This window comes from Mus caroli, unplaced genomic scaffold (assembly GCF_978045245.1).
Source record: "Mus caroli unplaced genomic scaffold, Mus_caroli_1 scaffold_6, whole genome shotgun sequence".
Taxonomy (NCBI): domain Eukaryota; kingdom Metazoa; phylum Chordata; class Mammalia; order Rodentia; family Muridae; genus Mus; species Mus caroli.
Window position 1 is genome coordinate 18433996 of NW_028227261.1, and position 24676 is coordinate 18458671.

General features: G+C 52.2%; 1 protein-coding gene across 2 annotated transcripts in view; it reads right to left on the reverse strand.

Annotated features, from left to right (window-relative positions):
• Positions 1–1344: 1344 nt before the first annotated feature.
• Positions 1345–24676, reverse strand: part of Capzb (capping actin protein of muscle Z-line subunit beta) — a 100015-nt gene continuing 76683 nt past the window's right edge. The window contains exons 5-10 of one of the 2 annotated variants that reach the window (XM_029475858.2): positions 12716–12857; positions 12268–12384; positions 5716–5781; positions 4981–5057; positions 3860–3972; positions 1345–1821 (exon numbers count right to left, since the gene is read on the reverse strand). In XM_029475858.2, coding sequence (XP_029331718.1) covers positions 3870–3972; positions 4981–5057; positions 5716–5781; positions 12268–12384; positions 12716–12857 — 505 coding nt within the window. In that variant the 3' untranslated portion in view covers positions 1345–1821; positions 3860–3869. The remainder of the gene's footprint in view (positions 1822–3859; positions 3973–4980; positions 5058–5715; positions 5782–12267; positions 12385–12715; positions 12858–24676) is intronic. The other variant, XM_021159602.3, reaches the window with a different exon arrangement.

Below are 24676 nucleotides of genomic sequence, written 5' to 3' on the forward strand. Positions count from 1 at the left end.
CACTGATGCAGTGAGGCATGCGAGGACAGACGAGAGTGGCCATGGCCTCAAGCACTCTTTGACTTGTCCCACACTGTCCTTAGCCAGGCATCCCCACTGCATAGAGGGAACACAGAGGCCCTTGTATCCCACTCATAGCTCACAGGAAGATGTTTGGGCAAGGCCCACCTTCCCATTGTTCTGGTCCCTAAAGGTTGCTTGAAGGCAAAAACGAGTTGATCTGTGCTTGTCTGCTGCGTTCCCCCCACTTTTGAGTTCAAAGTAACTTAAATGTACACAGCACTAAAAGTAGCTGTGTGTGTGTGTGCATACTTGCACTGCTAAGGGTGCCCTGTGCTACTGGAGGGCTTGGTAACTGTCACCCCACATCTCTCTTAAGTTGTGTGTGTGCACACGCGCGTGCCAGTCAGTTCTCTCCTCTGTGGGTTCCAGGGACTGAACTCAAGCCATTAGGCTTGGTGGCAAGCACCCTTACCCACTAGGCAGTATCTTGCTTGGCCCAGTCTCTAATTTTTGTACTGAGACAGTCTCACTATGTAGGTCAAGCAGGCCTGGATGTTGCTATAAAGATGAGGCTGGCCTTGAATTGGTGCCAACCCTCCTGTTACTTCCTGGTGCTGTAGTTTCAGTGTGTACTGACATACCCAGTTTTCTTTTTTAGTTGAGACAATGTATGGCTGTGTAGGCCAGGCCAGGCCAGCCTCGAACTCAGTCCTCCTGCCTAAGCTTCACCATTGCTCTTGCAGTGAGAGTCATGACATCTGGCCTGCTCACTCTTCCATCTCCCATGGAATCTGTACTTTACATACAACTAAATAAGAGAAACCAGGACTGAGTCAGGGACATCACCAACATGGGGTGGCAAGCATGCAGCCGTCACTCAGGGGAGATGACTGATGAGGCTGGAAGGGTTCAGCAGGTACTGGGCCCTCCTTCAGTCCCCAGGGAAGGCTATGCACGTCTGGAGAGAGGCAGGTGAGCAAGAACGTACAGCCAGCACCGATTGTGTCCCAGTTTCTTTTTATTTATTTTTTTGTTCTTTTTTTCCTTTTTTTTTTTTTTTTAAGTATGGAGGCTCAAGTAGAAGATGTAGATTTTTTGTCTGTTTAAGCTTTACAAAAAAAACCAAAATAAAACAAAAAACTCCTTTTGCATTCCATAAAAATTGACAGAAAAGCACCTGGCCCGAAGAGCAGCCGGTCGCCAGCCCCACCCCCACCCCAGCATGGTCTCCTTGGGACAAGGGTCCACCTGCGCAGGACAGTGCTGAGGACATCACTCCTTCCTCCATAGCTGTCCCCTGTCCCCAGCCCTGACTCCAAGCAACTCCCAAACACACACGGATCAGATCTCCAGTTTTTCTTCTCTTTCACACACCAGTTAGTTCATAAAATTTTGTTTTACATTTTTTACACCAATGTAACAAAAAGATGGAGGGAGCGGTGGGTGTCAGACAGTGTATCTGTGCCTATAAATGGGCAAGGGAAGGAAGGGGGACAGGCGAACAAAACCACACGGTCTCTATGGAAACGTCGTGGGAAGCAGGCCTTGGAGCCAGAGGAGGGTGGTTATCGGACTTTATTTTGGGGGAGATGGCGCTGCGTGGTCGATGCAAACTGTTATGTGACCTGTCAGGGCGGGAAAGGAGAGGGAAAAGGAGCAGAAAACGAGTGTTCTAAAGAAAGGAACCTAACGAGTGCATGGCGTGTCCGGTTAGCGTGAAGCAGAGGTCTTCAACACTGCTGCTTTCTCTTCAAGGCCTCCACCAGGTCGTTCTTAAGCGCTTCTTGCTTTGATTTGTCTGCAAACGTCTGCACAGACCTGCCAGGGAGGAGAGAAGACATCAGCAGGCAGAAGGATGAGAGCGAGGTGGCTGGGGCCACTGTGGAGTGCCAGGCTGCAGTCTGTCCTGGAGAGCAGGAAGGGAGCCCAGGGCCTGCACCTCAGTACCTTGCTGCCACCATGGACACAGGTCATCTCTGCCCAGGCTGTGGGTGACCTGGCCTTTAGGTCCATGGATGGCGACGCAGGCCACAAACTGTTGGGAGCTTTCAGAAACCATGCAGCCCGGCCGGGCCTTTGCCCTCACACCTATTGCCCCCGTTGCTAGCAGAGAGGTGAAGGCTGTGGATAGTGAGGACCTTTTAACGAAGCATCCACCCCACCCCCTCTACCTGCAGCAGAGACTGGCTCCTTACCCTAAAAAACCAGGTGTAGCAACCCCTCATCCCTACCAAATGCGTAGGAACCTGCCTCTGCATGGCTCAGCCACTGCGATCAAGACAAGAGCCTTTGCTGCGCGGGAGTGCTGCTGGCTGCAAACCCAGCCCGGCAGAGCCCTGCACGCCTGCATTCTAAAAGGCAGTCCGTGGAGAGGGACACTCTGGGCCCGCTGTTGTCCACTAGGTTGGTAGGGAAGCACCAAAGCCCACACAGCCAAGGCTTGGAAACTGTTACAATGTAGCAAGGGCTTGGCACACACATCTCAGTCCTCATCAGTAAGCCGACTTCCAGACCAGGCAAGGAGGCAGGGCTGGAGACAGACAGGTCCCGATGGTTCCTTTCACGACACATCGGTTAGTTGAGAGCATACTAAACTATATGCAGCAACTGTTGAGGGCTCATAAGCAGTGGAAGAGGCAGGGCGCATGCTCGGCAAGCGGCTCAAGTTCACAGTGAGAGCTCTATCGGAAGTCCATCCTCAGTGCTGAAGTTGGGGGAGGTGAGGCGGATGGGACAGAGAGAGAGACCGTGGAAGTGCCTGAGGAGTCTTCAAGACGGTGAGGACAGGACCTGAGCTGAGACGCCACTGATGATGTGTGAGCTGCTGCCACTCAAGGATCCCTTTGTCGTCTCTGGGGCTCAGGATCTCAGGCTAGCCTAACAGTGAGGAATGGCATGAGGGTTCAGGTAGAGCTGGGGTCGGGCCAAGGAGTGGGCACATGTGGCCGACGGGCTGGGCTCCCCTCAGGACACCTCCAGCTGGTTTGCTAGGGATGGCAGGAGTATCCCTTAAAAGAGTCTTCTCCAGTGGGAGGCCTGGAGATGCCATCCAGGCTAGAACTGCAGTCTGCTTTGGACCTGAAGTCAGCACATGGCTCAGACCACTGTGGGAGGGGAGTCCCCCAGCTTGGAGCCTCGGTGTAAATCCCAAGGTCCTTGTCTGGGCTGGGCCTTTGGTGTTCAGCCCTGGGGCCTGTGGGTCCTGCGAGCCTTGGTTTAAAGCCTCCCCCCGAGATGCTGGCTATATCTGTATCTGTCTTTGTCATAAGCCAAGTCATGGCTGTTGGTCATTGTCAACAAGCAGGATTGTTTTCCTTCCCATCAGCATGGCCTGCTGGGACAGCTGCAGCTCATTAAGGGAGGGCGTGGGCACAGAGGGCCCAGCAGTGGCCAGCCTGGAAGAGTGTTGGCCCGGCTTAGGGGGCCAACTCAGTCACTCACAGAGAATAAGAAGGAGACCACCTGGGATGTAGCTTGGGGACTGTAAGGTTCTTGGTAGAGGAGGTGGGAGGATCTGGCTGTGCTGTGAGACCCGAGTGAGTGAGCCAGCAGAAGGCAGGGCACACACACAGCCCTTGGCTCCTTGAGCCAGTGGAGTGGGTGCACCTAGCACCCTCTGCTGGAGAGGTGGAGATAGTGCCGCAGATTGAGCTTCATCAGGAGCAAGAGCTCAAACCTGGCCTTTGCCCAGAGTGCAGAGCACACACAGCACACACACGGTCACACTACGGGGGCTGAGACTATGCGTTAATGTGGCTGCCCACCAGCTGTGAGCAGATACAGGTTAGTGGCAGGGTCTCGGCAGGTTGGTGAGTCCTGTTTAGTGGGGAGGCCTCACGCCCTTCAGACAGGATACCTGGGTCGGCTCAATTATCAGGCTGGATGTAGACCTGGCGCTGGGTCAGCACTTGAGAAAGTTCCCTCTGCAACTGCTTAAACTTGTGGTTGTCGGGGAGAGCATCAAGAGATCTACAGAGAGTGTTCAGAGAGGGTGAAGCCACAGCAAGAGAGCAACAGCAATGCCGAACAAGAACCTGGCAGCCGTGGGCAAAGGCAGAGACAGGAGAAGGCCGCCACGGCACTGGAACTGACTGCACACTGCAACCACAGTTGGCAGTGGCCCCGGTCTTTAGGGGCTCTCGGATGCTCCTCATGTTGCCCTCATTTCTGGGAATGGAGGAGTCTGGCCTGGCAGGGGAGGGTGCATTTGGTGCCATGGGCCCCAGTGTCAGGCCTGACAGATCAGATACTCAGGACCACTGGGGACCAGGAGGGGCTGTCTTCCCTAAAGTATGCTGCTGGGTGAACTCACAAGTTACACCCCGCCTTTCTGTTGGGTGCATTAAAACCTGGGCCAGGGAATGACATCAGAAGACTAGGCCCCACAGAGTCACAACAGAGCTGGACTGCAGAGCTCTTCCCAACTCTGCTCTCCTAACCTTGTCGGCACCCTGCCTCCCGGATGGGACAAGGCCACCAAGAAAGGAGTGGGGAAAGAGGAAAGAGCTCAGACAGGATCCTGGCCACATGACTCCAAGGCCAGTGCTATCTCAGTCCCTCCTCAGTTACTTCCCCTGTCCCCAGCTGGGTCCTGCCTCCCACTCCCACTCCACTGGAGCCAGAGGCCAGTGAGTCCTGCCTGCTTCTGCAAAACACAGAGCACGAGACAGCGGCAGGAGCTTTCAAATGGAACCCCAGGCCAGGCTGCTCAGCTCTCTTCAGTGTCTTGAGATCTGTGTGGGGCCTCCCAAACCCAACTCCAAAGGGCCTGGGCACATTCTGTAGCCAGCCCGTGGCCAGCTCCACCATGCAGGTATCAAAGCTTGCTGTGGTCAGTGAGCCCAGAGACCAGACCTGGTAGAGGTCACAGAAAGTGCTGAGCCAACTTCTGAGCCTTTCAAACTGCAACTGTGAAGCCATCCCTGACCTCAGCTCGCTAAGGAATCTGGGACTGCAGCCCCAGGTTTGGTACATTACCTCAGCCCGTTGACGATGTCCTTTGTTTTTCCAAAGTAGATCTCATTCAGCGTGCTTCGGATTTTGTTTTCCATGTCCTGGGAAGGGAGGTGCGTCAGTGGAGCCAGCCCACAGGAAACGAGGCCCACACCCACCTGTAACCTCCCGGCCTGCAGTCCCTGCCTTGGCCACAGGGCGGAGCTGTGGGGCCACTCCCTTGTGTTGAGAGCCGTGCCAGGCTGCCAGAACCCCACCTATAATTTGTGTTTTGGGTCTTTCTTATCCTTAAGCATGGAGGAAGCCAGCACCTAGGGGCTGATGGCCAATTCTGACCACTGCCGGGAGTGGGTCTAAACCACATCACCAGAGCACTGCCTGGCCACCATCTCTGTGAACAGTTCTGTGAAACCAGAGAACATGTCTCCAGTCCAAACAACACCCCCCACTTCCAAACGGGACGTGGTGACAGGCAAGGCTGCAGCAGCCACAAGTGAAGCTGCTCCAAGGCCCCTGGTGTTCCAACGATCTGTTTGCACCCCAAGTTCATCACTGTTCACACACAGCGATCAGGGGAAACGAGGCCTAGCAGAGGCGCTGGGGTGGGTGGGCCTGGAGCCCGGCTTCACTTGCTTCCAAGTGAGATGAAAACTCAGAACACTGTAGGCAGGGCGGGAACAGCTGCAGCACAGGGAGGGAGGCAGTGGAGAGCAGGCAGGCCTGTGCGGCACTGGGGCAGGGTGAACCTGGATCACTCACCTCCACCAGGCGCCCGATGTTGGCTATGTGTGGGGAACAGTCACTCACAGTTTCGTCTTTCTCCATCTGCAGAGATATATTAGTCAGAGAAAGCTGCAGCTCCAGAAAGCAGCCTGACACCACCAACTGACCAACACTCCTGCCCCTCAGTCCTCTGCCCCTGTGTGTCACGGTCCTCTGGCAGCTGGTGGCTCTGTGGAACTGTTGTTATAAGGCCACTTTTCTAGCACCAATGACTTAAGTTTTGGGTTGTAAACAGCCTGGCCAGCAGACCTGAAGTCCTACCATTTCTAGGCATGGCCTGCTGATGCCGCTCTGAGGATGGGCCTCCCACCTAGCTCCTAGGGCCACAACAGGGAGGGCAAAGGCCACCCTGGCCATCACTTTGGCCTTGCCTGTCTTTACATCACTCCTGCAGCCACAGGTAGAAACTGCTACTCAGATTTGGGTGAGGCCTGGTATGGCATTGGAATCCTCCCATATCCCATCATTGACACATCTTGAATGGCTAGCCCAGTAATGGCAGCCATGGACCCTGTCAGCTAACACCTGGCTAGGAGGGACTCCCAGCCCCTATCCCTATCCAGCATCCCCACCACTCCAAAGTCAGGAGCTAGCGGTGCAGGGGAATGTGAGACTCCTGGGTTATAAGGCACAGGGCCAACAGCCAGCTCAGCGCATGAACGGAGGAGTTGGCAGGGAGATAAGGGGACCTGCTGCTGGGTTCTGGTTTTCCTATGGTGAGCTTTACCTCCCTGACAAGGGTGCAACAGAGAGAAGAGAGCAGCCCACCTTCAGATTCACAGGGAACCAGGAGAGTACTAAGTATTTAAAAGCTAAACGAGGGGGCTGAAGGCTCAGTGGTTAGAAATACAGGCTGCTCTTCCAGAGGACTGGGATTCAATTTCTGGAACCCACATGATGGTATGTAAATGTCAGTAACTCCAATTCCTTCCTCCTGGATGGGACAAGGAGTAGTAAAGCCAGGCCGTGTGTAGGGGGAATCCCAGGATGCCAGCAGGGCTGAGTGGCCTGTCACTGCATATGGCAGAGTGGGCCCAATAGGTTCTAACAGATAGGCACCTGCTTATACTACAGTTAGCATTAGAGTTGGACCACTGGGGAACAGTGGGGTGGTCATTTAGCACCTTGCTGTGAGCTGAGAATCTAGTTAAGAGTAATAGGCTAGACCCAAGGGCCTCCCAGAGCCACATGACTCTGCAGAACAGAGTTCTGGTGCTGGCAAGGGATTTGACTAAGAGCTGCCGAAAGGAGGTGGTGATGCGGGCCTGTGAGAGCCATCGGTCCCCTAGTCTAGCTCCTGAACTTTGCTGGGCATCCTTTGGCAAGGGGGTCTCCAGAAGTCTTAGACTGTGAAGTGTCTTCACAAAGCTAGCATAGTGAGAGTGTTCATGACTGCAGTGATAGCCACGGTCCCACTCCAGGTGTGGTGGGGCATGGTGAAGAATGAAAGTCAACTACTAAGACAGCTGCTTAGTGTGCACTGAACACAGCTGGGGAGCACACCTCAGAGAAAGGACGGGACTTCTCACCCAAAGGAGTTCTTAGAAACCAACATCCCACATGGTCCCCGTGTCCAGCTTCAAGACTGCGCAGAGCTGCTCCGGTGGGGGGTTCTGACCAGTGACCTGCACCCCTCGAGATCAGACTCTCTCAGTCCTCTGCTTTATGCAGAGGGAGATTCTTGCCTCTACATGGGAAGGGATGAAGGCTTTAAGGTCTCTCAAGGGCCATTTTAGTGAGTGGTGGCAGCCTGGGGGTGAGCACAGCTTGAGGGGTAAGGGCTCTCCCCACCAGGCAGGTAAGAGCGACTCAGTGCCTCGTCACATGCTTGTGCCTCCAAATCAAGAGCCACCTTCCAGCAGGGAAAGGCCGGAATCCTAGACCTGTGCGCACGTGTATGTGTGTGTGTGGGGGGTGGACTCCTCAGGAGCACACAGGGGTCCTCAAAGCTCAAGCTCCCAGCTCAGGCAGTTTCCGTAGCCCCCTTGCCGTCCTCACGGCAGGCCTCCGTCCTCCCGCACCTGGCTGGGGTCAGCTTGCTGGCAGCGCTGGCTCACCAAAAACAGAACTGTTTTTGCAGTGCATATATCATTACACCCTCGTAAAAGAAGCTGCCAGAAGGAAAACATTTTGATGTTCTGTGGCGGCACAGATGTTCCCCACGGTGGTTCCCACCGAGTCTGGAGTCGGGGCCCAGCTCGCCTGTCTCCATCAAGACTCTTCCCTCCTCTCTCTGGCTGAGGTGGGGGAGAGGCAGGCAAAGCAAGGGCTTGAATGTGGCGGCTGTGGCCTCAAGGAGGGGAAGACGGTTCCCCACTGCCACAAGTGTCTTTCCTCGTCGGCCAGCAGCGAGGTGGCTGCTTCGAGCTCATGCCCAGGTGCAAAGGGCCCTGCTCACCTTGGCATCCGCGTCCTTGCCTGTGCTGCATGCTAAGGCAATGAACATACACGTGGTGCCAGCACATGCTTAGCAGCACACAGCCCTTGTTAAAGCATGCACCGTGCCCAAGTGTGCCCAGCTTGTGCTGTTGACTCGAGGCTGTCAGGCCAGGATTAACCTTGCCACCTAGCCAGAGACAGTGCTCACACAGTGCCCACCCTAGGAAGGAGGAGTGCCTGACTGAGCTGGACCTGAGGAGGCCTTGTGGGCTAAGGAGAGAACCAGATTAGCATGGAGTCAATAGAGCACACAGAACTTTAGAAAGCGTAAGGTCCGGGGCTGGAGAGATGGCTCAGTGGTTAAGGGCATTAACTGCTCTTCCGAAGGTCCTGAGTTCAAATCCCAGCCACCACATGGTGGCTCACAACCATCCGTAATGAGATCTGACGCCCTCTTCTGGTGTGTCTGAAGACAGCTACAGTGTACTTAGATATAATAGTAAATAAATTAAAAAAAAATTAAAAAAAAAAAAGCATAAGGTCTGTCTGCTCACATGGCCATGGAAGGACAGGGCTATAGCCTGGACCATGTTCTGGAGGAGTCTGAAAGCAGCTTTCCTTTTTTTTTTGTTTTTTGTTTTGGATTTTCGAGACAGGGTTTCTCTGTGTATCCTTGGCTGTCCTCGAACTCAGAAATCCGCCTGCCTCTGCCTCCCAAGTGCTGGGATTAAAGGCGTGTGCCACCATGCCCGGCTTGGCAGTTTTCTTAGAGACAACCTCACTGGGGGGTGGATATTATATATGTCTACCAGGAGAGCCAAGGAAAAACCACAACTCAGGGTTCTCAAGTTCTGGGAAGGATCCAGTTCGACCTCTTCCGCCCTCTGGCGGCCCAGCGCCCTGCCTTCCACAGCCAGGGCAGGCCTGTGGGTGGTGGTCTCATGTCAGCTTTTCCTGCGCCAGGTCATCTTATATACAGCACTGAGATGGCACCATCCTGACCACCCCGACCACCCCAGACACCTCAGCCCCGAGCTAAAGGTCTGTCCCAGCCTTCATTCCCACTACCTGCAAGTAAAGGCCACGAGTTTGTCTTCTTTCAAAAAATATCTTGCATGGCCTAACTGCCAAGCCCAGGTCAGGGAGGCCTTTCCCGTCAGGAACCATGGCAAAGACCAGCCGGCGGCTGGGCTTTTCCTGAAGACCTAGGGGTGCTTGTGGTTGCTGGGGGAGGTCTTCTTGCAAATGACCAGCAAACCCAATCTCCTCACTCAACTCATCACCCCACCTTTGTGTCTAACTATTTAGAGTCTGAAAAGAAAATGAAGCGAACATCTGTAGCCCTGCCCCGGATGGGAGTCTTTGGATTTCTTTCCAGAGATTTACGGTCCGCCTCATTCCCACGTCTCTGCTGTCACAGGCGAAGTGACCTCTCCAGGCAGCTTCCTCTTCCTAGCTAGGACTTGGCTTGCTGCTTATTTTCATTTGCTCCTGGCCTTCCCACTGGGGCCTCAGTGGCAGCAGCTTGCCAGGGGCACCTTCTGCCACTCCCTCACATGTGGAGTCCGCCTTGGCAGAAGGATGCGAGGAAGCTGGAATGAGTTCCCCAGAAGGCCTCGCTGCTGTTCCCATCACCCCCAGAAGACTAGCTCCCATCTAGCGGATGTCCCCAAGAGACAGCTCTGAGTGGAGGCAACAAAAGGACACAGTGAAGGGGACGACAACACTCTCAGGGGGGTGTCCTGAGCAGCCGGGACACACAGCTGGGGCCATTTATCACCATGACAGGTGCCACCAAGAAGGGTTCTCAACTCCCTCAATGTATTCTCAGAAGCCATATAAGAAAAACAGGACAAGGAGCAAACCAAACCTGTACTACTGCTGGGACGGGACCCCTGAGAACAGGCCCTGGCCTTCTGTCCATGGGGCCTGGGAAACTGGGAACTGAGCAAAGGCCCTGGGGTCAGGCTGGGGAAGAACAGCACTGGGGACATGGGGACCTGCTCATCCTTGATGAGGCATGCTCCTCACAGCTGGACAGCATGGTGTACAGGTCAGTACTGGGTGAGAATGTTCTTCCTGATGCCGTCGAGTGGGGATGTATGACAGCGGAAGGAAACCCTTTGCCTACCAATTGCCAAAACTGTGTTGCCTGTGTGTGATCACTCCCAAATTGCTGTCACCTGAACTCTGACCCAGAGAGTGTATGGAAGAAAGGGCACTGTATTAGACACATGTGGGTTCAAATCCCGGATCTGGTACTGTGCTCCTAGTCAGTTGTGTAATGGCACGAGAGGGCCTCAGTTCCCTCACCTGTTACGGCAAGTGTCTAGAATCTACTCAACGGAGGGCCGTGCGGGCGGCTGCTTGCTGTGCGCTCATCCACACAACCGTCCTGGAACCCTCGTCCCCATCCAAGGCAACCACAGAAAAAGGTCCAGGTCACACGGGGCTCAGGGTAGAGCCGCTCACCCCCGCTGCCCTGGCTCCTCAGGGGTTTGCTTTGTTAGTGTCCATCTGTCCATCCATCTGTGGCGTCTCCTCTTTAGAGCTGCTCACACGGAGGCGAGCCTCAGCATTAACTAACGTACCATGGATGAATTACAGCCCTGGCCCTAAGGATGATGACAGCAGCACAGATTTCCGCAGGAAAGCCCTGAGAGCACAAGACAGCAGAGCAGAGGCAATGCAGACAAGGTGCACTGAGGGCAGCCACTCAGCAGGCTGAGTTTAGCTTGGCAGGGCTACTGAGGACGGCACTACTGAGCCAGATGCTGGCCATAGGCTGGCAGCGCTGACTTAAACTATTAGGGAGACGGACGACTAAATATGTGCGTGGGTCAGTGTACTCTGGGTATGATTACAGACAGTTTCCAGCAGTAAGAAGGGTGGGAAGTAACCTCCGGATGGACTTAGGGGTTCCCGCCCATTCACTGGGTAGCAGGGAGAAATGGGGGCAGGCTGTGGTGAAGCTGGCTACCCAGAGACTTGGCTGGCCTGCGTCAAGGGCCCGAGACACTGAGGGTGCATGCCCACATGGCAGGATGCGTTCTGAGACAGCCCTGTCTAGAGGACCTGGGCTCCCTGTGGCATCTAACCCTGACAATGGCACAGGTCGTGCACAGGAGACTCTAAGGCTCCAGTGGAAGCCCAGATGTGCCCCAGATGTGCAGGCTGGCACTGGCCTTACTGCCTTTGCACTGCTGTTTTTCAACTGCATGTAGGTTCCTGTGTAGCTTGTAGAACACAAACATACCTAAGAAAGAATTATGAACCCAAACTTTTCTGCCATGTGCTTCTCTTAGGAGCTATCAAAAATAAAATTATCTTGGGTGGTCTGGGTACTGTGAAATGAGCCTGTTAGGCAAGTACTCTATCACTGCGCCTCATCCCCGTCCCCAGCACAATAATCTTGTTGAGAAGAAACCAGACATTCAAGAAAAGGAAGGGCTCTGTGTCGCGGGCTCCACCTGAGGACGGCTGCTGTGTTTAGTCTGCTCCTCTGTGCTCCCCTAAGATGGACATGTGTGTGAGAAGTCCTGAAGGTGTCAAGGTTATAAACCTGGATCTCTGGATGGAGTGTCAAGGGTCTGGAAGCTGCTTGGGTGCATCTAATAGTTCCTAATGTAGATGCTGAGAGTCAGGCATGCAGTGCAGGAAGTGCAAGTCCTATGCTCTGCTCCCAGTCTGAAAGGGGCATCTTAGAATATGGCGGTTAGAGACAGCCAAGCAAAGGACAGGTGAGTAACAGACGGAATGGGCTCGGTGAATCTTCAAGTGTGCAAAGCTGGAAAATGAGCATGCAGAGCCCTGCCTGGTCAGGGAACAAGCAACTGGGAAGGAACTTCGGGAAGCAGTTCACGTGGAGCCCACAGCCTGACTACTAGCAAACTCGGCAAAGTGTGAGCGTGGAAGACGCCAAGCCCTGGTGGATGACAAGCTGACAATCACGCGGTCCTACTAGAGCGGGCAGCTGCCTGTCAGACAGCTGGTGTATAGCCACACGCAGCTCAGTCGGCAGTGATGTTCAAATGCCCCTTAGCAGGTGGACTGGCAGCTGCCCATACATGCCCTTTCTAATCGGGGCAAAGTGCTCATTTGCTTCTGGTACCAGTGGGCACTGGGGAGAGACTGGAGCGGAAGTTCTACCTGTCTGGTTAGGCTGCCTCCCAGGTTCATGGTGCCCGAGCCGGATTTGTTGGTCTGCAGCCATAGCATCACCGTGGAGGTCAACTTGTAATGGGCAGTACGGCCACTGGACTTCTCCTGTGGGACAAGGTTGAGAACGTGACCATGTGAACCTGAGCTGAGGAGGCAGACATGGAGCCCCACCCACCCACCAAGGCCATTCCTCTCTTATAAAATCCCCATGTTTGTACAGGGCAGAACTGTCATTGTGCCTTCTGTTCTCTGGGGTCTTTCAGCATCAATGATCGTGTCACCCTGACTTTACTCACGTGGGTTCTGGACATGTTTAGGAGTTAATACGGGCTCATAGCCTAGCATCTCCCTTGCAGAAGTATCTGGGGGAAGAGCTGCACTGTCGGTGCGGCACCTGCACTGGGAGACTGGCTGCCAGTTGGGGCGTTGTCCGTACCTGCACTTCCACCACGTGGATGGAATCCCAGCAGCCTTTGATCTTCTTGGATCCATCTCCAGCCTTCTTTATGAGGATCACTCCAGCAAAGCCATGATCAAGATCCCAGAGGTAGACTGATGAGACCCCACCTTCAAAATACCTGCAAGAGACATGCCCATGAACCGTTAGATGCCAAGGCAAGTTCTGGGCCTCTGGCCTGGGCACCATGTAGTAGCATTGATGCTCTTAGATGACACTCTCAATGCCTGTCTAGGATTAAGGACCCTCCACACGAGAACCCAGGGGTGACATTCTGACCTGGCCTGACCCTCCTAAGGCTGCAGAAGCCCAGGAAGCGCAGTCTCTGAGGCTGAGCTCTGTCTCTGTCGTGTGGACTGAATGAACTCTAGGCTTCAGCTTCCTATCAGTCACAAGATGCAGCATGGTGTGTCCCTCCTCATCACAGAGCTGGCCATCACCTCATTTAACATTTCTATTGGGGCTGGAGAGATGGCTCAGTGGTTAAGAGCACTGACTGCTCTTTTTTTTTTTTTTTTTGGTTTTTCGAGACAGGGTTTCTCTGTGTGGCCCTGGCTGTCCTGGAACTCACTTTGTAGACCAGGTTGGCCTCGAACTCAGAAATCCGCCTGCCTCTGCCTCCCGAGTGCTGGGATTAAAGGCGTGCACCACCACGCCCAGCTCTGACTGCTCTTTTGAAGGTCCTAAATTCAATCCCAGCAACCACATGGTGGCTCACAACCATCTACAATGGGATCTGATGCCCTCTTCTGGTGTGTCTGAAGACAGCTACAGTGTACTCATCATGTATATAAAATAAAGAAATAAAATCTTTAAAAACCAAAACCAAAACCATTTCTACCTTTCAGGAAGGCTGTCTGACAAGCCTGTGGACATCACAACACATTCAGAGGGCCTTGCTATAGAATCTAACAGAAGACGGGCTCTGTGTGGGGCAGCCAGCACCAGAAAGCCTACAGATCTGACGAAACAGGAGGGAAGAACCAGAAGCCATGCAGCTAGGGTCCCAAATCCAAGGGTGACAGACAGATGGCTGCTAAGATCTGTGAAGCCAGCTGCTGTGACCTCAAACTCAGCTAACCAACACAACTCCAGGAAACTACATCTCTCATGGTCAGTATTTTCCTCACCATGAAATCCAGTGTCTAACTTCAGGTAAAGCCCATTAGTGCAGAAGGCACATTGGCAAGCTCCAGGCTGGAACCATGGGGTTGGAGCCTCAGTCCCTATAGGTTCATGGTGGGTCTCAGGCAGACATGGGCTGTAGCCAGCAGGGCTTTGGCTGGCTCTGTCTACAGCCCATGCAGTCAGGAACAGTATGCTAAGGAGAGTGATTAGAGGCTAGGACACTGAAGAAAAGGGTAGTGCACACCCAAAAATGATTACTTGGGGTGGAGTGGGTGGTTTTTGGCAAGCAGATTAGGCCAGGCTATCTTTGAATTCAAGATTCTCCTGTCTTGGTCTCCTGAGTGCTGGGGTAATGGTATGAAAACTATTGTTTTTGATATTAAAATAAAGCATAGTCAAAATTGACAAGCACTGTGGTCACAAAAAAAGCTGTTATACAATAAAAAAGAAAAAAAAAAAGAAAAAAAAAAAAAAGCCGGGCGTGGTGGCGCACGCCTTTAATCCCAGCACTCAGGAGGCAGAGGCAGGCGGATTTCTGAGTTCGAGGCCAGCCTGGTCTACAAAGTGAGTTCCAGGACAGCCAGAGCTACACAGAGAAACCCTGTCTCGAAAAACCACCAAAAAAAAAAAAAAAAAAAAAAAAAAAAAAACAATAAAAAAGAAGTCACATGCTAAATGTTAACATTTGAGAACGAGGGAGAGGAAAAAGGAGTCTCTGGGGAGTCAGCTCCATACCTATAGCTCCACATCCTTAGACTCTGGCTAAAGAAAGAACGCCACGGGCACCAGTGTTCACAGACTTGTTCTTCCCTGTGACTTGCTCAGAGGAACTGTGTGTCTGCTGCTGATTCGCACTGGAGCTGCCCCATGCTAAGCAGTCCCAGAGGTGAGGGGCACATGCCTGGCAGCCCAGCATTTGAGAATGCCAAGACAAGATTCCCACAGTCTGAGTCCAGGCTAGACAGAGCTACAGCACAAGGCCCTGTCTCACAGCAACGAAGGGTGTTACAAGCAAACTCAACTGATTTAGAATACATGAGTGGAGCTGTGTAGGTCCTTGTCATTTTCTACCCTGTCATTTTCTTTATTATTATTATTATTATTTTTAAGATTTATTTATTTATTATATGTAAGTACATTGCAGCTGTTTTCAGCCACCCCAGAAGAGGGCATCAGATCTCATTACGGATGGTTGTGAGCCACCATGTGGTTGCTGGGATTTAAACTTGGGACCTTCAGAAGAGCAGTCAGTGCTCTTAACTTCTGAGCCATTTCTCCAGCCTCTCCCCAACCTCCTGTCATTTTATATGAAGGCCTTTGGCATCCAAGACTTTGCCATTCACAGGGGCATCTTTAGGCACCAAGAGCCAGTTATAACTCTTCTGCAATTTGATCTTGATTTGAAAATACCCCTCTGTCCCCTTGCCCACAAACAAGATACACACTAGAGCATAACTGAGACGACATCAAAGAGTTCCTGTCGGGCTGGTGAGATGGCTCAGTGGGTAAGAGCACCCGACTACTCTTCCGAAGGTCCAGAGTTCAAATCCCAGCAACCACATGGTGGCTCACAACCATCCGTAACGAGATCTGGCGCCCTCTTCTGGAGTGTCTGAAGACAGCTACAGTGTACTTACATATAATAAATAAATAAATAAATCTTAAAAAAAAAAAAAAAAAAAAAAAAGAGTTCCTGTCCTGCTGAGGACATGGATCTTCCCCGTAGTCACACAGTGCAGGTGGAATGGCTTTTCTGCCTCCCACTCCTAACTCCCTGAGGACTGGGCCCAGCCTTCACCTTTATTGTGAAGAAGGATCAAACTGAATTTCTGGTTATTGATGCCCATCAGCCAGGGTGGGACACAGCAGGCTTGCCCAGTAGACACCTGTTGAGTGTCTGCTGGCTAAGTGCTGGGCAGAGTCCGTGCAGCTCACGGCACAGATGGGCACCCATGGGCCAGTGTTCAGGACCATCTCTTGGTAAATTCAGCCAGCATGCTGGTCAACAAGGGGCTCAAGGACCTCACCCCAAGGCATTAATACTTTATCTTGTTCAGAAACTTTCTACAAGCGCCTCTGTCCCCCTTAGCACAAGGGAGACAAACCATTGTGCTCTGGGCCCTGAGGAGCCGTGTCTCACAGGCTGTGCGACACACACTGGGGCATTCTGAATGTTCCTGGGATGTCACCTCTAGGACCACCCTGTTGGATGAGACTGGGGCCTCTGCTGTAAGCCGAGGAGGGAGACCCAGCCCACAGCAGAAGTGAAAATGTACTTCTGCTGGATGTCTCCTTTCCTGCTCTGCCCACTTGGCCCTGCAGAGCACAGGCCCAGAGTCCCGGCGACCACCATCCTTCCTCCGTGAACTTCGTGAAAAGCCTCCTGTACTGTTGTTCTTGTCAAAGGCCCATTTCCGTGAGCTGGCTCAGGCTGCCCTGGCAGGGGCCAGCAAACACAGTGCCTTGAAAGTGTTTGTCAACACTGTCCAGTGACAGTACAAAAGCACCAGGTGACCTACAGTGAATCCCCGGGACACACCCTCGCTGCTGTATAAGCATTTATAAGGTGGGATGGCAGTCTCAGCTCTGCACCCCAGCTGGACGCCTGGCCTCTGCTCTGGGCAGTGTCTCTCAGGTTCCTCAGCTCCCCTCCGCAGACCACACTGGCTGGGTCTAGATTTCTGAAGGAGGCAGAAATGCAAGTCCGAAGGTGACCTCCTTGTGGGCTCCCCTCCCTAAATTAAAAAAATAAACTTTTTTCAAGAAAAATAAATTTAAAAATCACCCCATAATACCATAAATTGACATTTCCCACAAATCTAATTTTTCCGAGGTTCCTTCCAGCCTTTGTTGAGATGCTGGACTTTATGTAACTGCAGGGATGGTGCAGGATGGGTAAGCGTGGCACTTTTCACCAGGCAGCTGCTGTTCAGCCCTTCTCCACAGTGGCCAGTGGCCATCGGGAGGAGGTTCCCTACTGGCCACAGAACAGAGGTCATGCTGCCAGTGGCCTGCCACACCCGCTTTCCCCAGGAACTGAGTGTTCTCTGCAGGAGCAGGGCAGACAAGAGGAGACTCAGTTCCTCAGACAGCGCCCCAACAATTCAAGAACGGACTTGATTCCACATACCACGAAGGGGGACCTCAGGGACCTCACTCAGCTGCAAGTCTCAACGAGAATGTCTAATACAAAGGAAAGGGACTGAAACCAGAGTGATTAGAAGGGCCACTCTGGAATCATCCGGAAGCCCCAGCTTTGCTGGCAAGCACTATGAGAAGGGAGGTGGCACGGGGTGCTCAGACAGTTGTACCCCCATTATATGGTTTATGGTTTCGCGCTGCCCGTGAAGCATTCATTAAAGAAGGACCTCGACAAGGCTTTGAAAATTTACTCTTACCTACCGGACTTTGATCATGGTGACATGAAACACGGAAAAAAATAATTTTATGTGGTTCACATTTATGAGTTTTTACATAAAGGCTTTTGTGGGTATTTTAAGAATGTGCTAAAATGTTGTCTGAAACCACATGAAGCCATTGGAGGCGTTGCCCGCCAGAACTAACAGCACACACATGGAAGCACTTTGATTGGCCTTTGTACATTTAATGAGTCCAATAGTATTACTATTGTTTAAATGCTAACATGCTATTTCAATGAGGTGGCTCTGCCATGGCTCCAGGCCTGCTCTTGGGCCTTGCATGTCAACAAGACTGTGGAATCCAATGTGGCCAAGCAATGGAAGCTAGGGGATCCAGCTGATACCAGTCTGAAATCTAACTTGAGGTTCTGACAAAACCCCCAGTTCTCTAAGGACTGAGGAGAAGGGGTCTAGGAGGGGACAACCACAGGGCTCCTACGGCAAGGAGTCCAGTCAGGTGGGAGAACATTCCTTAAGAGAGGAAAGCACAGGCTCTTCTCGGGCCTCTCTCCTCATGGAAGGGAAAACAACAGAGGGACACAATCACTACACACAACCCGAATGCCAAGAGGTCTGCTTAAATCAGGAGACAGGAGCTACCTCTCGGGAGGACCAGAGATGTCATTTTGGACAAGGTTGGGCTATGAAGGGAGGAGTTGAGCCCCACCTAGATAGCCTCACAGCAGACTCAATGACAGATCACCAGGGTGTGTGCGTGTGCGTGTGCGTGTGTGTGATCTTTACTGGTGTCTGAGGAGCAGGCATACATCAGCCATCAGTCTTATCAGAAGCCCTGGTGGCCCTGGCTGTCTACAAAGAAGAACAGACCTGTGGAGTGGTCTTGTAGGCCTTGAGAAATGGGGGTTTCGGGGCTGGTGAGATGGCTCAGTGGGTAAGAGCACCCGACTGCCCTTCCAAAGGTCCAGAGTTCAAATCCCAGCAACCACATGGTGGCTCACAACCATCCGCAATGAGATCTGGCGCCCTCTTCTGGAGTGTCTGAAGACAGCTACAGTGTACTTACATATAATAAATAAATAAAATCTTTAAAAAAAAAAAAAAAAAAGAGAAATGGGGGTTTCAGGGGAGAAGCTATAGTTCCTCTGTTTGGGAATGACAAGGTAACCACTAAGTGACTTGGGAGACAAGGGGGTACCTTTGCACTGGATGAAGCAGGAGGCACAAGGCAAAACCCTCCGAGGGGCTAGCCACTTCAGTGAGGCCAGTCAGGATTATGCACCTATGTGAGCATATTCTCTACCCTCCTTAAGATCCTTAAACTGGATCATGATTTGTCTTCTGAGTCTCTGAAAACCCCTTTCCAGCTGCATATCATCAGTCACATTCACGCCACAGTCTGCACTGTGGAACCAAAAAGCAAAACCATTCTACACTCAAAGTGACCGACTGGAGAGAAGTAAAAAGGATCCTGGCCTGAGGACTTTATGGAGTGTTTGATGCTGAGGTGTGCAGAGCCCTTGGATGGAAAGTTGCTTTGGGAACCTGAGCTGTAACTGTGATCCACCCAAACTGCAGCCTTGGCCAACCCGAGCTGCAGATGGAATGAGGAGATGGGCCTTGAGTGGCTTTGGAAGCTGGCCTACAATCCTGCCTCCTGGGACAGAGGCCAGGTCCGAATGCAAAGGTTTCACATGCACTGAGTCCAGGGCCACAACCTTAAAACAAAACAAGACAGTAAGGCCAAGGCCAGGACATTCCTGCTGGAGCTGACCTTCCAGTGCCCTCCAAGAAACTAACTGTGGTTCTAGGGTTCACAGGGACCTCCCTTCAGCCATGGGCATCTGCCTGGGTAACTGCCGCAGGTCTGGGCTCAAGCCACGAGACTCTAGTCCCCACGATGCTGACCCAGGCCCACAGACCCATATGGCAGAGGCTTAAGGAAGAGATGAAGCCTCAAAGATGCTAAGTGGGGATCTTCTTCTGAAGCTTGATTGGTTAAATAAAGTCAAGGCATCCAGGGATGGCCACACACACCTATAAGCCCACCCTCAGAAGGTTGAGGCAAGACGGTCTAGAGCTGGGCAACGTGGGCAAGAGCCTGTAAAGGTACGACCTGAGACAGCTCTGCGGGCGAGAGAACTTTCTGTACAAACAGAGTCGCCAGCACCCACATAGAAAGATGGCCTTGGTCAGTGACGTGGCTTAGCAGGTAAGGACAAGTTGCCAAGCCTGACAACTTTAGTTCAATCCCCGGGCCCACATGGCAGAAGGATAGAGCTAACTCCCACAGACTGTCTTCTGATCTCCATATGTACACCCATGTAAAATAAATACACTAAGAAAAGTACACTAAAAAGAGAAAAAGGCTGAGGCCAGATGTAGAGGTATACACCTCTGTAACCCCCACACTAGGGAGGCAAAGGCAGGTGAAGCTAGTCTGGTCTACAGAGTGATTTCCAGTCTAGCCAAGGCTGCAGAGTGAGGCCCTGTCTCAAGATCAAATCAAAACAAAACAGAAAATCCAAAACAAACAACGATCAACAAAAAAGAAAAGCTAGGCATAGCCGCAGGTGTGCTTACCTGTCAACTTAGTGTTGGGCAGCAGAGACGGGCAAACCCAGGGAACTCACTAGCCAGCTACTCTCAGTGAAAGGCCAGCTTCAGGCTCAGTGAGAGACTCTACCTTATAGGAATAAGGGGGAGAGCAGTAGGGGAAGACACCCCAGGGCTCCTTTGGCTTCTCATGAGGACGCACATGCAAACACACACACACACACACACACACACACACACACACACACACACACACCTTAAATAAGGCTAAAACCAAAACTGGGAATATTGGTTTCCTCATGTGGGAACCAGGGAGCCGGTAAGAGCAAGCCTCTCAGCCTACCCCTAGGACCTGGGGCTGCACAAGCCTTAAGAGGTAGATACTGAGTGTCATAAGAGCTGGCTCATCACCTCTTCCATCTTTCTCAAAAGCTCCTGGTACACAGTTCTAGGCACAGGCACTCGATAGCTCCCGAGGCAAAGGTTTGTTTCGGACACTGGGCACAGCTGACCACCTTACAACCACCTCAACCTCCTCACCCTGTCTTCCCACAGAGCTCAAGATGGCTCCCATGGACTCCAACAGGTTCCCAGTGTTTCAATCCTGCAGTGTGTCCCTCCTGTCACTATGATCCACCTGTCTACAGCTCACCAGGGTCCCTACTATGGTGGGAGAACAGTACTCAACTTAGCAGTCCACAGCAAGGCTCATGCCGAGCCTGTAGCCACCCCAAGGACACCTGTGGCCAGCAACTTGCCTTCTTGCACATGGATTCAGACTCTACTGTCACTCACAAGCCCTGGGCCACCCTCCCACAGAGATCTCTGTGACTCAGAATATATGAGAGGAAGAGGCAAGGCGAGAGAGTATGAATGCCTTCTAGACAGATACAGTGAGGCCTGGGCGAGGGCGCTGCAGGGGAAAACGAGGTCAACATGGAGGGGCTAGACTCTGGCACCTCTGTCAAGATGAAGACAGACCAAGACAAATGAAGGTCTCGAGACCTCTGAGAGATCCAATGACTAAGGGGGGGTTGGCGCAAAGGTACATCAGGGTCTAGTAAACCTGTTAGAATGGTCTAACCGGTGGATGCCCTTCATCTGTGCCAAGCTGGCAGTGGCAGCCACTCTTGGATTCTGAAACTTTCCCCTTGCCCATTCGCTTATGTCACAGATAGGGCCTTCTGAGACCTCACTAACTAGAAGCACAAGACTGTCACAGATGGCTGCTGGGACATTTTTACTATAATTACCATGTAGATATGGCAGGGACAAGCTCACATAGACAAGGCTCTCCTGCTTGATGACAGAGTTTGTGCTAGGGAGAAAAAAACCCACAGAACAGATACATCCCAGCATGAATAGAGGTTCTAGCTCCCAGACAGTAACTTCTCTTCATGTTCCTCCCCAGTCTCCCAGTGCCAAGTCCTCAGTTACCAAGAGTGGTTGGCTTCTTGGACCACCCTTCACATCCTTCTGATGAGAGAAGGATGCTTCTCACAGGTGAGAGCGACTTAACTTCAGCTCAGGAATGAGAAGAGCCCCCAGTGTGCCCAGACAGGTGCTGAAGCTGTCTGCCTCCTATCTGTGACTAACATTCCTTTGTAAGCTCTGGCTACAAACTCCTGATTTGCCTATCTTTGGCCAAGAGGAGAACCCAGGAGCTGCCCACATGGGCCAGAGTGAAGCTCAGAGAACTGCAGACGTCCATAACTGCAGGGCTGGGCAACAGATGCAGTTCTGACTAGTTATACCAGCTCAGTGTAAGGGTGTCTGTGGACAGTATGTCTAGAGACAGGAGAAGGTGACAGACCAAGAGTCCTGCCTCGATGCCTATTGGCAGCATCCAACTATTCCCTTTTGGCCCCTATGAGCGCTGAACTGCTCAGGAGGCCTTCCCGCAGAAACATGGAGTGCTGTTTGATGGGAGCAAAGTCCCACCTCCATGGCCCTGGGAGCTAGTCTTGGCTACACACAAAGCAGAGAAGTTAACCTTGGCTTCGGGTGGCTGCGTTCAGATGAGATACAGATCCCAGTCACCCTCGTTTGTGCGAGAACAGCTGTTTCTACCAGTTATAGAACATGTCTCAGTCTGCCCACAGACAAGGGGCAGGTATTCTGTGGAAATCCCTTCCAGTACACACAGGTGCAACAATCCCCTGAGCAAGCATACCGATCGACTTAGGCATGTGTGACTTTAATGCCAGCCATGCTCACACGTGCACATCTGGGCCGCGGCTGTCCTTTATGGTCTCTCTTTACAGCCTTCTGTTTTTTTACTCCAAGGGAAATGATGAAGACCTCTCTGGGAACAGCCGTGACTGGAGGGGCTTGGGGATCTGATGGGGCATCTACACTCAACACTGCAGCCATTGCTCTGCGTGGACACTCCTTACAGAAATGCAGCTGGCTCCATGGAGCCCAGTCTTTCAGCAAGGCAACACTCGGGGCCCTGGGACTACCAAACCACCTCGATTCACCAAAGCTGTTTTTTTTTTCTTTTTTTTTAGGCTAGAGGCTTTGAATACATGACTTCAGAGCTAGAAAACCTGTAGGGGCTGGGGAGGTGGCTCAACGGGCCAAGTGCTTGCTATGTAAGCATGGGCATGTGAGCTGGGATCCCCACAACCCACATAAAACCGGGCAGTGTGGGCTTGCTGGCCAGCCAGGCTAGCTAAGCAGTGAGCTCAGGGCTAATGAGAGACCTTTTCTCAAAAACTAAGGTGGAGAGTAACAGAAGAAAACATTCCGTGTCAACCTCTGGGTCCACACACGCTTTCCCTGCACACGTGCACATGTGAACTCATATACATACAACCCCAAGCGAACCAAAACTGAACGCCAGAAGGGTAGGGAATGTACGCAAGTTTCAAGCTGGGACAGTTGTCTGGAATGGTTGGTTTAAGGCTTATATTCTGTGCCCACACCAGATTGACTGGCCTGGTGGAACATCCCACCTGCAGGCAGAAGTGACATATAACCTTTAGGCTGTAACTAAGTGTACACGTGAAAACCACTAGGAGCCAGGCGTGGTGGCGCACACCTTTAATCCCAGCACTCGGGAGGCAGAGGCAGGCAGATTTCTGAGTTCAAGGCCAGCCTGGTCTACAAAGTGAGTTCCAGAATAGCCAGGACTATCTATACAGAGAAACCTTGTCTCGAAAAACCTAAAAAAAAAAAAAAAAAGAAAACCACCAGGAAATCAGAGCAGCCGAGGAACCCGTTGATGGCTCAGGAGCCAGGGAATGACAGTTAAGACTTACAAGGAGGGCTGGTGAGATGGCTCAGTAGGTAAAAGCACCCGACTGCTCTTCTGAAGGTCCAGAGTTCTAATCCCAGCAACCACATGGTGGCTCACAACCATCCGTAATGAGATCTGGCGCCCTCTTCTGGAGTGTCTGAAGACAGCTACAGTGTACTTACATGTAATAAATAAATAAATCTTTAAAAAAAAAAAAAGACTTACAAGGAATTCAGGAAGGAAAGCCCCTGCCTCAAAAAGCATTATGGGGACTCTATCCTTGATCACCTGCTCCAAGCAACCATCTGTCTGCCTGCCTGCCTGTCTGGTTCAAAGGCAGCTCAGCTAAGGGAGGGAGGCACTCTGGAGAGAGAAAGCCTTGACAGTGGGGGAGCTAGGCCTGGCTTCCAGAGAGGTTTTATTCCAGCATGCAGAACCGCAGAAACCTGAGCGTGACTGAGTGCCATATGTCTACAGGAACCCAGAATTTGGGCGGAATCAAAGTCCCTGATGCTGGCTCTGGGGGATCATGTTCACAAAGGAACTGCCTTTCCACATACCCCTGTTTTCCATTTGTTTTGTTTTTTTGTTTTTTTGTTTTTAAAGTAGATGAAAACTCAGACAATGCATACATACCAAGGCAACCAATCCCCAGACAACACCAGACGATGGGAACTGGGGTGAGCTCTTTAACACTAGTCTCTTGCGGGTGTAACGTTAAGTTCTACGGGGACTCTGGGAACCGCAGCAGATACCCATCTGAGAGTAGGGGGATGGAGGGGTGGGGAGGTGTGTCAGAGATCCCCAGGAGAGCTGCCGTCTAGGCAGGAGGTCAGGAAGCTCCCTCTATTCTCAGAGGGTGGGGAGGGTCCTCACTCCCCATCTCCCAATTCAACTACAACTCAACTGCAGTGGGCCTGGGCCCTTAGCTGCTCGCACCCTTCACACAGCCGAGACCGTGCTAAGCTGTGCCTCCAGGAAGCAAGATGCTTTTTGAGAGCTGAAGACAGAGACCTATTTGAAGTGACAGGGAGAGGCCACTGCTACATGCTGGCCTCACCAGCTCTAGATTTTTCTTGCATGGTCTCCATTGCCTCATGTTGACTTGGTTCCCTCTTCTTCCTCAGCCTGTTGTGGGGACTCTGAACACAAGACCAAGGTCCTGGGCAGTCCCGGTACTGGAAAGTGTAGGGCCTTGAATTATACCTCACTTGGCCTGACAGAGGGAAGAGCTGGAGCCTGGGACCAACCAGTCAGTCTTTCTTTGCTGGGCCTCTGCTCCAGTCTCCATGCCAGACCGTGGGACTTTTCAGAAGCCCACCTTGTGCCAGTGCCTGTGGACCATGCGCCTTTCCCTGCAGTCTCTGTCTAGAGCTGCCCTTAATCAGGCCCTGCCCTCTCCACTGCTCAGAGCACAATCGTGGGCCACCCTGCCTGCTTCACAGCTATGCAATGCTATGGCTCAAGGATGTGCTAGGAGGGGCCAAAGGACCCAGACAGAGCTGTACTCACAGCCAAGACATCAGAATGGGAAGAGGGAGAAGGCTGGGGACGCAGGTGACCAGAGTTTACCCGTGTCCTTACCACAGTGTGTCCTCAACCTTCCATAAACTACTTTTATTGTTATTTGATAACTAA